This window comes from Galleria mellonella, unplaced genomic scaffold, assembly GCF_026898425.1.
Source record: "Galleria mellonella isolate WM207_F2 unplaced genomic scaffold, CSIRO_AGI_GalMel_v1 utg21, whole genome shotgun sequence".
NCBI lineage: Eukaryota > Metazoa > Arthropoda > Insecta > Lepidoptera > Pyralidae > Galleria > Galleria mellonella.
This window is the reverse complement of record NW_026442037.1, coordinates 2,749,065-2,765,677: the sequence shown is the minus strand read 5'-3', so window position 1 is coordinate 2,765,677 and position 16,613 is coordinate 2,749,065. Positions and strand designations below refer to the sequence as shown.

The 16,613-nt window shown below is 37.2% G+C and overlaps 1 protein-coding gene across 1 annotated transcript; it reads right to left on the bottom strand.

The window, feature by feature from the left end:
- Positions 1-4,735: 4,735 nt before the first annotated feature.
- LOC113512966 (helix-loop-helix protein 1) lies at positions 4,736-12,565 on the bottom strand. The gene is made up of 3 exons (XM_026896941.3): positions 12,400-12,565; positions 7,153-7,286; positions 4,736-6,292 (listed from the first exon to the last, which is right to left on the bottom strand). The coding sequence occupies exons 2-3, from the start codon at positions 7,272-7,274 to the stop codon at positions 5,995-5,997; spliced, it is 420 nt and encodes a 139-aa protein (XP_026752742.1). The 5' UTR covers positions 7,275-7,286; positions 12,400-12,565; the 3' UTR covers positions 4,736-5,994.
- Between the last annotated feature and the right edge of the window lie 4,048 nt (positions 12,566-16,613).

Below are 16,613 nucleotides of genomic sequence, written 5' to 3'. Positions count from 1 at the left end.
AGGGGGAACCAAATGGAGTTCGACCTAATAGGGCATATTGTTGGCTGTCAAACTCTATTGCTAACATTCCTTTTCCCCCCTGTATGTCGTGTGAGGAGATCACGCTGTATTCAGTGTTGTCCATGGTACTGTTGCCATTTCTATAAGCGACCGTTATCATTTTCCATCAGGTGGGCCATTAGATTGTTGGCCATTCTGAATAACAGAAAAACAATATTTAATAATATTGTTTTTCTGTTATTTACTTGTATTATCTGTATTATTATAAATAATTCGTCATCGACAGGGAGTTAACCTCCATCCATACCTTAGAGCAGTGTTTCCTAACCTTTTTTTGTGCCTTGCCCCACTTGAACATTTCAAAATTTTTTATGCCTCTGTACATAATTTTTCCCGGCAAAGTTTATTTAACGACTCTTATCGCTCAGTTGATATTTTGGTAACGTCAAACGAAATTATACCTAATAAATATTTACAGCATTTTTTTTATTTACTTTTTTTTTGTTAAATTTGGCACCGATATGTACTCGTAGCATTGCTTTTAAATGGTCCGGAGTAAGAGAGTTAAAATCGCTTCGAGTCCATTTTTTAATTGTCCTCCGTTAACTATCAAATTGCCCCCCCTGTGAGGCGTGGGCCCAACGTTGGGAAACACCGCCTTAGAGTCGCGACGATCGTGCACAACACGGTTTCAGAGATGTTTCTACCCACAACAGCTCAGATTATGGAATGAGCTACATTGAGGTTTTTCCAAGAGATTACAGCATGAACTTCTTTAAAGAAGGGGTAATGAGATTTCTTCAAGGGTGGCAACGTGTGGGTATTGCGTGTGTTCATAGGCTACGGTAACCGCTTACCATCGGGTGGGCTGTATGTTAGTTTGCCACCTCAGTAGTACAAAAAAGGGGGGAGAAGAGATTGTTAGTAATGGGGATTAGTAACCCCATAGTTAACAATATACTCTGTCAGGTCGACCCCCTCGTGGTTCCCTCTGGAAACCATCGTGATTGATTTATTGTTAGATTCGTCACGGCGGGCTAACTGTCCTGACTTTTCATCCTCACCTATCATCCCTTACTGGTGTCCCGCCGGTGTATACCGATAGCGCAGGCGGGGTTACCATTCTATTACCACCCATTAAAAAAACACAGCTGCTTGGGTAACCATGGGATCAACGTTATAAATAATTTGTTTCTTGATTTTCGTCAGTAATTATTGATTAATATAATTTAATAAGATATAATTATCCACTATTATTATATTATATATATATTATTATATATTGCTTGTAATATAGATATATATTTACAATTTTATTATCATCATATCAGCTTTCAACTGTCCACTGCTGAACATAAGCCTCCCCTTGGGGGGTTTTTTTTGATGGGTGAAAATAGTATGGTAACCCCGCCTGCGCTAACGGGATACGCTGGCGGAGCACCAGTGAAGGGTGATAGATGAGAATGAAAACAGGCCAGTTAGCCTATCATGATGAATTCAGGAATTAAGCATGATAGTTTCTAGGGAGAACCGCGAGGAGGTTGACCTGGTTGGGTATGTTGCTAGCAATGGGATTCTCAGTCTCCATTATTAACAATCCCTTTCCCCCCACACCCCCCTTGGGGGTTTTTACCAGTAGTTGTTACGCTTGGCAGGCGGATTGGTAACTGCAGTTAGGCCTTAGAGACGTTTTAAGAGGGACGCTGCTGCCTATCACTTGCCCTCCCTTAGTCGCCTCTTACGACACCCACGGGAAAGGAAGGGGTGGCCTATTCTATGCCGGGACCACACGCCCTTATTTCTTGTCAAATTTCACGGCTGATTCTAGGTTTGATTTTTTCACAGCTTTAACCCTTTTTCGCATGATTTTTTTATTGGTGAAATAAATCAAGGTGATACAATTCATGTTCAAAATTAAAGGAAAAATGGTTAAAAAAATAAATTTGACAGCTATGTTTTTTTTTTCTGCAATGGACATTAAAAAGGTATCCAGATACGATAAACTTAAAGTGAACTTATTCTTTTAAATAATTTTTGGACATTCATAGTTATGATGGCAATTTCCTATATGTATTTAAAATCGTCACTCCATCTAGTGGGAGGTTATCCTACACTGCTTCTTAAGACTTGAGTATTAATTAAGTATTAATGTAACTTATACTAATTTTTATGCCATTAATAATTATATGCTTACGCCATTACCACGCGTTCCTGAGAAAAAAAGGTTTTGGCAGATGGCCAAACACTGACTACAAAGTAAGTTACTTTATAAGGTATAAAATCCTAAAAAGAAAAAAAAATAAGAAACTAAGGAATGGAAAACATTCTTATAAGAAAAAGTTGCTGTATTTAATGTACGTAATAAAATCACAGATTTAAGTTAAGAGGGAGGAATCGAAGATATATGCGTTTTAATGGGTAAATATTCGATAGTAACTCCATCCTATAATCTCTATTGTTTAACACTGGCGCGGTACAAGGCTTAGGTGAAAATGAAGTAAAACCAGTTGGCTCAATGCGTTAAATTCATCAATAAACCAGGATGGTTTCAAGGCGGTTTCATTAGAGGACGTGGACAATCATAATTAAAAGGCCGGTAACGCACAAGCAACTCCTCTCGTATTGCAAGTATTCATGGGTGACGGTAGCCGCTTTCCATGAGGTCAGGGTTTCCCAAACTAATTTTGTCTACTGCCCACTTTGAGAAGAAATTATTTTTTATGGCCCCCATTTATTACTTAAAAACTACTATTACTTCAAATTTAATTACTTTAAATTATTGTGAGCTATATTAGCGGAGATTAAACATTAATTCCAAACGAGCCTCTACACAACGCCCCCATTTTTTTTCTATTTCTCTTACCGCCCCCCTTTAGGCCTGTAGTGTCCAGAAGGGGGCGTTATCGCCCACTTTGGGAAAGGCTGCATTAGGTGGACCGTCTGCTTCTTTGCATCCCTAACAGTAGAAAAAACTACTAAATTCACGATTGCGAGCAACGATGCCGCTAGTTTACATTTAGTAACAATCCTTTCCCTTCAGAACATAACAATGAAACATAAACAGTCTCATAAATTAACTAATATATTATATGGAATTAACGGAATATAAATCCAATCAACGTCACCTATCTATCGTGGATTAAGTTAATGATATTAAAGACATGTGTGAAGCAATATTTAAACAAATAAGGCCCTTATCATTGAAAATTAACTTGCGATAGACAGGTGTTATTTACATTTTTTTATGATACTTATACAAACAAACTGACGGCTGATAGAAAGTGATAGCCGTCAACTACAGACATGAATAGCACCATGCACATATCTGGATGCCGTGTAGTTCCCAGCATAGGATAAGCTAACCCTTCTTTTCCCGTAAGTGTCGTATAAGGCGACTAAGGGAGCTTATGGTGGAGGGATGGGCGGCAGCGTCCCTTTTTAAAACATTACCATTAGTCAAACTGCTGTTGCTAACCCACCTGCTAAGTGTAGCAACTACTGGCAAAACCCTTTTTATGGGGGACGCTATATAAATTTAATAGAGTTTAGCCAATTTATCTTTTGTTGACCCCATCATTAATTTTGTCACGATAGAATTGCTTTTTTTGGCGGAACATCAACGTCCTTTTTATCCTATTTTTCTTTCGAACGTTATTTTTTCTTATCATAGGAGGCAAACGAGCATGCGGCTCACCTGATGGTAAGTGACTACCGCCGCTCATGAGCACCCGCAACACCAACGCAACACCAACCCGCAACAACAACAACACAACATTGCAGGTGTGCCGCCGTCTTTTTAAAAAGGAATATGCTCTTTTCTTGAAGGATACGCTTTTTTTTATACAACTTAGAATGGCAAACAAGCTGACGGCCCACCTGATGGAAAGTGGTAACCGTTGCCTATAGACATGAGCAGTACCATGGACATAACAGAGTATACTGTTTCGCCCATGATTCGCCCATGCGTTGCCAGTCCTGAGGACTCAGATGTTATTCCTCTGTACCCTGTAAATTTACGCCGTATTCCATCCTTCAAACCGAAACACAGCCATGCAAACACAACTGCTTCACGGTAGAAACACGAATGGGACAGAGGTATCGCTGTCGTATCGACTCAGAAATACTGCTGCTGGAAGTTGATCCCAAAGCGTGGTTGTGCGTGGAAGAAATTGCATTGAAAAATATACCGTAGAAGATCCTTACTCATCGTTGTTGGTATAGAACTTTAGTTTGTAGCGGTTTTTTTTTTTATAGGTGGTAATGGAATGGTAACCCCACCTGCGCTAACGGGATACGCTGGCGGAGCACCAGTGAAGGGTAATCGATGAGAATGAAAACAGCCCATCATGATGAATTCATCAGGAATTGACCATGATAGTTTCCAGGGGGAACCGCGAGGAGGTCGACCTGGTTGGGTATATTGCTAGCAATGGGATTCTCAGTCTTCATTACTAACAATCCCTTTCCCCCCATTTGTAGCGGGTTGTACGGTGGTGATCGTGAATAAGCACTTAGTGAGTCCGCATAGTGCGGCCAACCGTTGAGAGTGGAACGATCTCTTTTTGGTTGATCACATTCGTGGACCATATTTTTGTGTCCGTTTGGAATGGCGAGGTCACATGTCGTGCTACAATAAAAAAAAAAACAACTAAATAATTCTTTTATTTTTATTTTTAAATTGTTTTAAATTGCTTGTAGGTGTATAAAATTTTAATACCATACATACTTATTGTAAACGACTTACAGTTTTCTTAATACTGCATTTAATCATATTTAATTTATAAAATTAATAAAGAATAGTCAACAAAGATTGTGATATAAAAAAAAAGTATTTTTTTTTATACCACTGAGGTGGCAAACAAGCATACGGCCCACCTGATGGTAAGTGGTTACCGTAGCCTATGAACACCTGCAATACCAGAGCTATTACGCGTGCGTTGCCGACCCTGAAGAAACCTCTTTACCCCCTTTTTGAAGAACCCCATGCTGTAGTCTCTTGGGAAAATCTCGGCAGGGAGCTCATTCCACAACTTGAGTGTTCGTGGGAGGAAACATCTCTGAAACCGCGCAGTACGCGACCATTGAGGCTATAGGACATGAGGATGAACTCCCTGTCGATGGCGAGCCGTACGATGGTAGAAAGTGGCTGTGGGCATCATACTGAACAATTCCTCTGAGCACAATTTATGACTTTTAATAATAATAAACAGAGATTGAAAAATACCTTGTATTGTACTAAGTACTTATATAGTTTTTTTTTTAATGGATGATAATGATATGGTAACCCCACCCGCGCTATCGGTATACACCGGCGAGGCACCAGTGAAGGATGAAAGGTGAGGATGAAGCAGGTCAGTTAGACTATCGTGACGAATTCAACAAGAATTGTTCACGATGGTTTCCAGGGGGAATCACGTGAAGGTCGACCTGATAGGGCTAGCAATGGGGCTGTCAAACTCTATTGCTAACAGTCCCTTTCCCTGCGTACTTATATAGTTAGGTTGGTATATTAATACCACTTAAAAATTACACAAAGTCTCGCCTCGAAATTATTAAGAGTTCAATTGGGTTTTATTTTCAGGTATATGCCATCGTTTTCTGTTCAGTGAAAACAACATTTTGCTCCGCAAATAAAAAAAAAAGTGATTGCTAAAAACAAAATATTAAAAAAAAAACAGATATACATCCAAATCTTCTGAGGTTTTGATGAAATAAAGAATCTCATATATATGAACTATAAAAACACTGTCCTTTTTTGGGCAGTTGTGTAATAAAACAAATAAAAATGGAAGAAAAATCACGACTTCCACATAAGTAACAATAGTCAACAATCAAATACACAGTCTAAAGAACTCACTGCCAGTCGTCTAACGGACTAGGGAAAGCAATGGTTCCGGAATTGTTCTATAACCGTTCGGGTCATGCCAAAATTGTTAGACCACTTGTTGTTTTCGTTCCTTATACTGTGTAAACTTTAACTTTCATATAGTCTGATCACGCATCCAGAACGTGATTCAAGTACGCAATATAGCAAATAGCCAGCCGCAGAATCTCTATTTTGGACAATTTTTTATCTGGCGGTAAAGTTGGTAGCAACCTTCTGAGGGCTGCAAAAGCCGCGTTGAATGCTTCAACTCTTATTCTTTCTCTCGTAGCGTGAGCTGTCCGGTATTTGAGGGTAGCTCTGCGTCTTCTTCTGCGTTCCTCGCGAGACAGCCCTGCGCATGGCGAGCCCGCGCCGCTGGATAAGTAAGCTTCCTCAGACAGAGCGCAGGCTTCGAGTGTTCTTTCTCTGTCAAAAACGAAATGATTGTACTGTAATGTAAGTATATAATAATCTTATAATATTTCCACTCCCTTCCTGTGGGTCTCGTAAGAGGTGACTAAAGGAACTTAATAGTAGACGGATAGGCAGCAGTGTCCTTCTTAAAACATTACCAATACCTAACTGCGATTTCCAACCCGCCTGCCAAGCGTGGCAAATACTGGCAAATCCAACTTGAAACCAAAATTAAAACATCTTTTAAAACCTAACTGCGGTTGTCAACCCGCACGATTAAACTCATTGTCTTTTGAGGACCAACTGACCTTCCCTCACTTGATGGAAAGAGGTAACCATCGCCTATAAACACTATGGATATCATGGAATATTCTGGCACAGATAATATAGTACTACTCTAGTAGCAGTAGCGGTAGTACCTTTCCTGTGTTACTATTCTTGAAGACTATGATATTATGCCTCCGAACCTTGTAGTTTCATTGCAATATCCCACCATTTAAACCGAAATACAGCCATATAAATGCAGCTATTTAACGCCAGAAACATGGGTGGTATAGAGGTACCCATACTATACTATATCATATCAGTCATGTCCACTGCTGAACATGCGTCTTCCCTATAAGGGAGTTTGCCAGTTGTTGCGCTTGGTAGGCGGGTTGGCAACCTCAGTTAGGCGTCGGTGGTGTTGAAATAGGGATATTGCTGCCTATCCCTCTATTATTAAGTTCCTTTAGTCTCCTCTTACGACACCCACAGAAAAGGATGGGGTGGCCCTTTCTATGCTGGGACCACACGGCGTAGAGGTACTTATGCAGGTGACTTTTGTTTAGTTTCCTAAAAAGATATAGAGTTATTAATAGAATATAATATACCTCTTCCTGGGAGCTAGGTTCTCCCTTCCTGTGATGGGTAATAAAGCTTCTCTAGGTTCAGCCAGCATGCACTGTAGAGAGCCGTCCTCCATGTTACCAGCTGCCTCAAGCCAGCTCTTCATAGTGTTTTTTTTCTAAAAAGAAGAGAAACTTTGTGTATTTATAAACATATGTAACTTTTTTAATGGGTGAAAATGAAATAGTGACCCCGCTTGCGGTATTGGCATACACCGGCAGGGCACCAGTGATAGATGATAGGTGAGGATGAGAGCAGGTCAGATGGTGCATCGTGATGATTTAAAAAAAATATTAATTTAGATAGTTTCCAAAGGAACCGCGATTTCGTCGACTTGATAAGGTGCATTGCTAATAAGGGGCAGTTACACTCCATTACTAACATTTCCTTCCCCCCTCTCCCTCCTCTCATCAAGATACATGTGTTAGATGACAGTTCGGAGATGAAATGTCATGAAGATATGATTTCAAATTAGCGTCACCATTTGTTCAGATAAAATCGAATAGTATTAGACTTTCTGACCTCTTATCTGACCAAATTTGTCTGCGTATGTCTTGTCCGGCTTTTGTTAGACACTTCGGATCCGGAGACTCTTGATTCCTCCTTCAGATAAAACACGTTCTATCTTATCATAATAGGTTAGTTTTGGTCTCCCCCGGTACCTATATCTATCTATATTCGCATTGTATTTTTTTTTATGTAACTTAGAATAGCAAACAAGCTGACGGTTCACCTGATAGAAAGTGGTAACCGTCGCCTATAGACATGAGCAGTACCATGGACATAACAGAGTATACTGTTTCGCCCATGATACCTTCCATGTGTTGCCATTCCTGAGGACTCCTCTCTCTTAGTTTTCTAGATCTTATACATCTTATTCCTCTATACCCTGTAAACTCACTGCCATATTCTACCTTTCAAACCGAAACACAGCCATAGTATATCTCTTATTTGTTGCAAACCACTTTGTATATACGAGTACTAAGACTTGTATAAATTCCACGAAAACATCTTACGGGTAACCCTTGCTGTTCGCTTGTTTTGACTCCCGGCCAAATCAAATTTGATGTCCGCAAATATGAGGGTAGTGTTATAAATAATACAGCACGCGTTCACACCTCGCACTAAGCGGGCTCTTTAGGGGATAATAAATCCGTATTTATTCTTTTTATATCGCCCCCAACAACCCTTCGCTTAATCGAATTGTGTTCGGTTACCGTATCGAATCGATTCGATAGTTGGCCGGTGGCTACAACACTTGATGTTTATAAGAAAGATGTTCACAATTTGTCTCCATTTTTTTTTTTAGTAATAGTTAATATTTATTTGCGTAAAACATGGTTAAACATACAATGTTTTTTTTTTATGATGAAAATGGAATGGCAACCCTACCTGCGCTAACGGTATACGCTGGCGGAGCACCAGTGAAAGGTGATAGATGAGAATGAAAACAGGCCAGTTAGCCAGTCACGATGAATTCATCAGGAATTAATCACGATAGTTTCTAGAGGGGACCGCGTGGAGGTCGACCTGGTTGGGTATATCGCTAGCAATGGGATTCTCAATTTACATTACTAACAATCCCATTTCCCCCCAAACAATAATGTTTTAATTATGTTTAACAGTGCACATGTCTTGCTTAAATCATATAGCATGCAAATTCAGTTGTTCTTATTAGGTATATATTAATCGTGGTAACTATATATTAAAAGGTTTCGTTTTATATACTGTATGTCAAAAAATTTTATCAAGAAATTCTTTTATATTATACAAATTGTGTTTTAAATAAGATTTATTTACATTATACATATATACAATACATTAAATTTAAATTTATTTATTTGAGTAATATTTATTTATTTATTTATTTTTTGGAAAACGTACAGCTGAATTACAGTCAAATAATAATAATAGTCATAATCAAATTTATATCTATGTTAAGCCATGAATCGTTTTCACATTTGCGTAATCACACAATTAATTATTATTTACTAAACTTACATATTATATCCTATTCCTTTATAATGGACTATTAATTTACAGGTAATAATGTTTTAAATTGATGTTCATTTTATTTGGAAAGAGATTTTGATTTCTACCATTGCGTCGCTATTTATGAACTAGAGTGAGTTTTGGCTTTTGGCCACAAGTGAATATCAGTGTTTTGCTCTTTTAAGGGCAAAGCAATAAACAGAGTTGTGACCATTTTGTGTTACTGGGGTACACTACCTCTGGTATTGAAGGTGTTCATGGGCTACGGTAACCATATATCATCAGGTGGGCTGTTTGCTTGTTTGCCACCTCAGTGGTGTAAAAAAAATCCATTTGAAAAAAAGTATGTACTTTTAGATTGTCCAACAGAAATGTAGTTATAATTGATTTAATAGATGGGTTTATGGTTGTGATTATGTTTAATTTACTACGGTTGAAGCCGCTGAATTTTGTGGAGCAAAATTTACTTGTTTTTTTATATCACAGAGGTGACAAACAAGCATACGGCCCACCTGATGGTAAGTGGTTGCGAACTGAGATAAATCCGAACCCTCGGAGACGTGATGCACGTGTTAAACCGACCGCACCGATCTCTGGGATCCGAATGGGCTTCGACGTCGCATCTCACGAGGTGAAGCGCTAGTGAAGTCACATTGTTTAGAGCCTCCCGGCTCTCGGGGCTCCACCGTGAGCATATCCTTGCCGGATTCGGCTAGGCTGGTTTCGGCCTTAGAGGTGTTCAGGCATAATCCTGCGGATGGTAGCTTCGCACCACCGGCCGCTCGGCCGGCCAGTCGGATGGTAAACGGTCATTGTAGCCTATGGACGCCTGCGACATTAGGGGTGTCACGTGCACGTTGCTGATTTTGAAGAAACGTTAATTCGCCCTTTTTTTGTCATTGTGTTCCGATAATAACTGTTTATTAATACGTATTATTAAAAAAAGGGTATAAGTACATAGTTATCAAAATAATTATATGTAATAACTAAGTTAAAGAACATTAATCCTTTGTTATTCGCTTATATGACACTGATCTTTACCCGTGACTTTGTTTGACATTGATTGACCGAGACAAACAGTTATCTATGACTTTCTCTATGTCAAACAATATAACAATATATATACATATATATCTGTCACGCCTGTCTCCCATTAGGGTAGGCAGAAACAATGGAACGCCAAATGCTAACAATATATATGTATACATATATACATATTAATATTTTTTTTCTATTTAATTTAACCTACCCTCCAAAAATAAGCATAATACTGTCTGGTATACAAATTGGGAATCTGTAATTAGCTAACGTATAGTGTAAATAGAATATTTTTAATTATTCTAGATATAAGCTGTTGATTCCAGATGTAATATTAAAATAAAATATATTTATTTATACTTTTGCATACATTAAAATGTGTCTAAAGGGCGGACTTAATGCCTGATAGCTTTCTCTACCAGTTAACCTATTATGACGATTGTTTAATATACCAAAAGGTATTTAAAAAAACTCACTTTCACATCTGTAATATTCATCATTGTCATTATTATTACTGGTTATTTTCGTTTAAAAATGAAACTTGAGAAAATCTATAATCCGGTGTGGGGCGTAATTACAACGGATTTTTTCTTAAATGAATTAATAGGTGGGGGTAAAATTAGGTCAGTTGACGCATCACGTTGTCACTACGAATTTACAAGGAATGGACCTTTCTGTTTTTATCTAATGGTTAGGTACAGAATGCCATATGGCATTAAACTCGCCACTTGTACAAAACTTTATTGTGCGATAAAGAATAAATAAATGAAAAGCTAATTATTGTCACTTACTTCGTGTTTTATATGGTACATAAAGCCGTCATCGCATATAACGAAGGTGGCCTAGAAACTCTTGTTAACAAATACCCTTTGGTAACAAGAATTTTTAAGCAATATCTTGGGGATGGCACAATCATTGAAATCTTTTAAAGCAGGTATTATACAAATTTATTCTGAAACTCCTGTTTCATTGAACCAATAAAATAGTGAATATATATATTTGTATCAATGTTATTGTTTATATACTTTGTACAAAAGTCAATTGCTTGGGTACCTCTGTCCCATTCGTGTTTCTACCGTGAAGCAGTTGTGTTTGCATGGCTGTGTTTCGGTATGAATCGGTGGGATATGGCGTGAATTTACAGGGTACAGAGGAATAACATCTGAGTCCTCAGGAATGGCAACGCATGGGGGGTGTTATGGGCGAAACAGTATACTCTGTTATGTCCATGGCACTGCTTATGTATATAGGCGACGGTTACCACTTTCCATCAGGTGGGCCGTTAGCTTGTTTGCCATTCTAAGTCGTATAAAAAAAAAAAGTATACATATCTATTTTTATAGTTATATGTGAAGGATTATATTATTATTATTTACATATATAGATGTATGCAATTATTTATTATTGTTATATAGACAACGGTATATTTAATTTTAATTATGTATTATTAATTTTTATTTTTAGCTGTACAACTTGTACTCACGAACATTTTATAGTTTTCTTTCAACTTCTTAAAGGTTAACTGTAAGAGTTCTCTCTATGGGATGAGTTCACTATTAAATATTCCTAATATGCCTAATATAAAGTATGTACAATAAAATTTTTACAACACAAAATATGATATTTTAAAGTACAGAAGTACCTACAGATTCTTAAGCAATTCATTTAGTTAACCGATAGATTCTTAGTTTGTTATTTTATTCTATATTGTACACAAAAGGTTATTAAAATGTAAAAACAAACATAATAGTGCACAAAGGCGAGCTTATCTCCAATAGAGATTTCTTCCAGCGAACCCAATATGAGAAAACTGACAGTTCATTAGTAGTTACAGTCACACACGGGTAAAACAAACTACTTTAATACTAATTGTATATAATTACTCTTCTACATCCAAAGGTTGCCTGGAAGGCCGCCCATTGTTTTCTTTGTGTAATATTTTCTTGTAATTGTTTGTATTTATAATAAGTATATATAACCTTGTGAAGGAAACAATAAATAGTATCTATATATATTATATATAGCACAATATTTTTCTCAGCACAATTTTAAATCATATAAATATACTTAGAATGCCAAATAAACTGACAACCCTACTACGACTATATCTTAATTTTATTCGGATATATATATATATATATATATATATATAAATATATATATATATATATTTATATAGTTAATTGTTGTTATTGACTTACGTTAATAATGTGATGATGTCTAATTGCTTACAGCTTTTGAGCACATTAATAAAGTCACACTATACAGAATAGTCCAAACATTATTCACAGCACTGTCCGTGGTATGATCATGTACTGACACGAGACGGCAGCATCCCTTATTTTATATTACACTGAGGGCTGTACCACCCTCTGTGGGCGGGACCGAATATGAGATGTGTATGGACCACATTATTGTTTTAAAAATATTGTGCTATAAAAGTAACAATGTATGGTTAATAAAATAAAAAATTGTTAATGTTTGTTCTTTAATTTGTTGTTCTATTGTTGAAATTATTTTATTTTTCAATTCATTTTCATCAATTTTGTATCAGATTACGTTTTGTTTTCTTCACAAATTTTACAGAAAACACGCAGTCACATGAACCAAATATAATTATATGTCTATGAATGGATATATGACATTGCACAACTTGTAAAAGACCCTAAACTAGATCAAAGGGGGGAAAGGCATTGTTAGCAATGGAGACTGAGAATCCCATTGCTAGCAATATACCCAACCAGGTCGACCTCCTCGCGGTTCTCCCTGGAAACTATCATGGTTAATTCCTGATGAATTCATCATGATAGGCTAATTGGCCTGTTTTCATCCTCATCGATCACCCTTCACTGGTGCTCCGCTAGCGTATCCTATTAGCGCAGGCGGGGTAACCATTCTATTTTCATCCAATAAAAAAAAAAAAAAAAACTAGATCAAAGATCATAAATGGTTGTCTTTTCTTTACAATATCTACTATAGTTTGTCTACATTTAAGACATAGTAGATAGAGTGTCTCAGAAATGCTTCGAGAAAAACAGGTCAACTTTTTCAAACAATTTTGCGTGATAAATAGTTATAAGTGAAATAAATATAGAAGTTATAAAGTATAGCTTCTATATTTATTTTGTCTTATAATTTTTGCATCTTTTTAATGCGTAAACACTTATTTTATTTATTGAATAATACGTCAAGATACATTTTAAGCATAACTATGTATATAAAACACTGATAAAAAAAAAAAAACAAATAGATGCTCTGTTCAATAGAACGAATAGTTAATAGTACTAATAAGTACCTACTATTAACTACAATAAAAGTGACCCACTTCTAAATATTTTATTTTTATTTTTTTTGACAATTTTTTTTATTTTAATTTTATTATGACTTAGCATTGAAAAATACATACAAATTCAAATTTTCACGCTTTTACAATCAGCCCCTGTTTTTTAATCGCGATTTTTATATGCTGCAATAGGGTTACAAGATAGCGATCGAATATAGAAGTAATTGTAGTAGGTACTATAAATTTTCATGTATAATTCTCGAAATAATGTATATGGTAAAACAACGTTTGCCGAGTCAGCTAGTATTATTATAATAATATAATACTAGCTGACTCTGCAAACGTTGTTTTGCCATATACCTACATTATTTTTAGAAAATGGTTTTTTTAGTTCAATCAAAGTGTTAGTTATTAGTACTAACTAAACTTATTGGGGGGAAAGGGAAGGGGGAAGTAATGGAGACTGAGAATCCCATTGCTAGTAATATACCCAACCAGGTCGACCTCCTCGCGGTTCCCCCTGGAAACTATCATGATTAATTCCAGATGAATTCATCATGATCGGCTAACTGGCCTGTTTTCATCCTCATCGATCACCCTTCACTGGTGCCCCGCCAGCGTATCCCGTTAGCGCAGGCGGGGTAACCATTCCATTTTCATCCAAAAAAACCGCATCTAATTTGCTGCAGTAGTATTAGCGTGATGCCGGAACAAACGTACAGACAGACAGACAAGTTTTTAAAAAATTATACTTTGACATCAATTGCTCTTACTGAGACCTTTGCTATTAATTTTTTTTTAAATATGTTCCATGTACAGACATTGTATAATTTTATTATAATTGAAAGATATGCCTGTTTTAAAACAATACATACGATGTGCCACAAGCTTTATGGGTAGCATCTGCACAGCATCCTCGCTCCGCCTACTGGAGATGAGCCAATCCCGGGCCGACTCCGCCTATCGATCCCTGACGAACCGGGACGCAGGTGCGATATGGTAATTGAGGGCCCTGGATAGCTTGTACTGTGCTGTAGTTTGTTTTATTGAGCATTAATTTTGAAGGACCTCTTGCTTTTCTGGTTATCTTCGATTTTGCTGTAGTTTTTTTTATGCAACTTAAAATAGCAAACGAGCTGATGGCCCAACACATGTAAAGTGGTCGCTTATAGACGTGAACAGTAATTACCGTGGACCTAACAAAGTATACTGGGACGCCCGCGATACTCATGGGTTGCTATTTTTAAAAATTAAGATGTTATACCATCGTATCATGTAATTTCACAGCGTGGATTAAAATTTTGTTATCATTTGTAGAAGTCTCTTTTAAGAAGATAGTAACTATTTTCTTTTCAGTCTATAGAAATATATTTGGTAGAAGGATGAAAAAGTTGATGTAGCACCATTGCTATGTACCAGCTTATGCTGGTCATATATCTCAAAGAACCGACAACCAATGGGGAAGAAAGGCTTGAGTGGCAGCCCCATACAGGCAAACAAGTGTAAGATGATTCCCCCCTCCAGATGGAGCGATGACCTCTCATTTCAGAAAGTCAGTGGAAGCAGGTGATTCGGGGAAATTCTTTATGGCAGTTAGTGGGAGTGCCCTATGTAGGAGGGAAAGGGATTGTTAGTAATGGGGTTTAATTGGCCTATTACTAGCAATACACCCTATCAGGTTGACCTCCACGCGGTTCCCCCTGGAAAGCATCCTGGTTAATTCTAGTGGAATTGGTTACGATGGGCTAACTGACCTGCTTTCTTCCTCACCTATTATCTATCACTGGTGCCCTGCCAGTGTATACCGATAACGCGGGTGGGGTTACCATTCCATTATCACCGATTAAAAAAAAGTGTCCTATGTTTAACAGTAGGCAGTTAATGGCTGAAATAATGATGATGATGATGAAATATATTAAGTATTTTTTTATACAACTTAGAATGGCAAACAAGCTGACGGCCCACCTGATGGAAAGTGGTAACCGTCGCCTATAGACATGAGCAGTACCGTGGACATAACAGAGTTCGCCTGTTTCGCCCATGATACCCCCCATGCATTGCCATTCCTGAGGACTCAGGTGTTATTCCTCTGTACCCAGTAAATTCACGCCATATCCCACCCTTCAAACCGTAATCACAGCCATGCAAACACAACTGCTTCACGGTTGAAACACGAATGGGACAGAGGTACCCAAGCAATCAACTTTTGTACAAAGTCTCCCTCTGGTATAGACGTTCGTTGAATAAAATTATTAAAACTGTCAACCTTATTATGGAAACCATTCACCATCGTGCTCTTTAACATATAACGTAATTCCAATACAATGATAACCCATATTTATCACTCTTTCATATCATATCTATAAAAGATAGATACCGTACCAGCTGTACACTTGCAGACGTACAAAATGAATCATAATCCTACCATCTGGATTTTTTTCTATACCACTGAGGTGGCAAACAAGCATACGGCCCACCTGATGGTAAGTGGTTACCGTAGCCTATGAACACCTGCAATACCAGAGGTATTACGCGCCCGTTGCCGACCCTGAAGAAACCTCTTTACCTCCCTTTTGAAGAACCCCATGCTGTAGCCTCTTGGGAAAATCTCGGCAGGTAGCTCATTTTACAACCTGAGTGTTCGTGGAAGGAAACAAACAAACAAACAAGAACACTATTTTGAGAGCGTTTATAATTTTTGCTTTTCAATCTGTGACAATGTCGCAATTATCCGTCATTATTGAACAATAATTTTGTAAATTAATTGTAGCCGTGCAGGTCCTGGCATAGAATAGGCCATTCTTTTGAAGCTCCATTTTATCAAATTGCAAGAGTGGATTGCAGAATTTAATTCGTTGTGAAAACACAATGAGAGGAATGTCTACAGCTAACAAAATTTTAGAACTCATTCATAGATTAAAATAAAATTTCATATAATATTGCAATAGATTCCGGTATACATTGGCTTACAGAACAATATATATATATATAAATCATATAAATATACTTAGAATGCCAAATAAACTGACAACCCTACTACGACTATATCTTAATTTTATTCGGATATATATATATATATACATATATATATATATACATATATATATATACATATATATATATATATATATA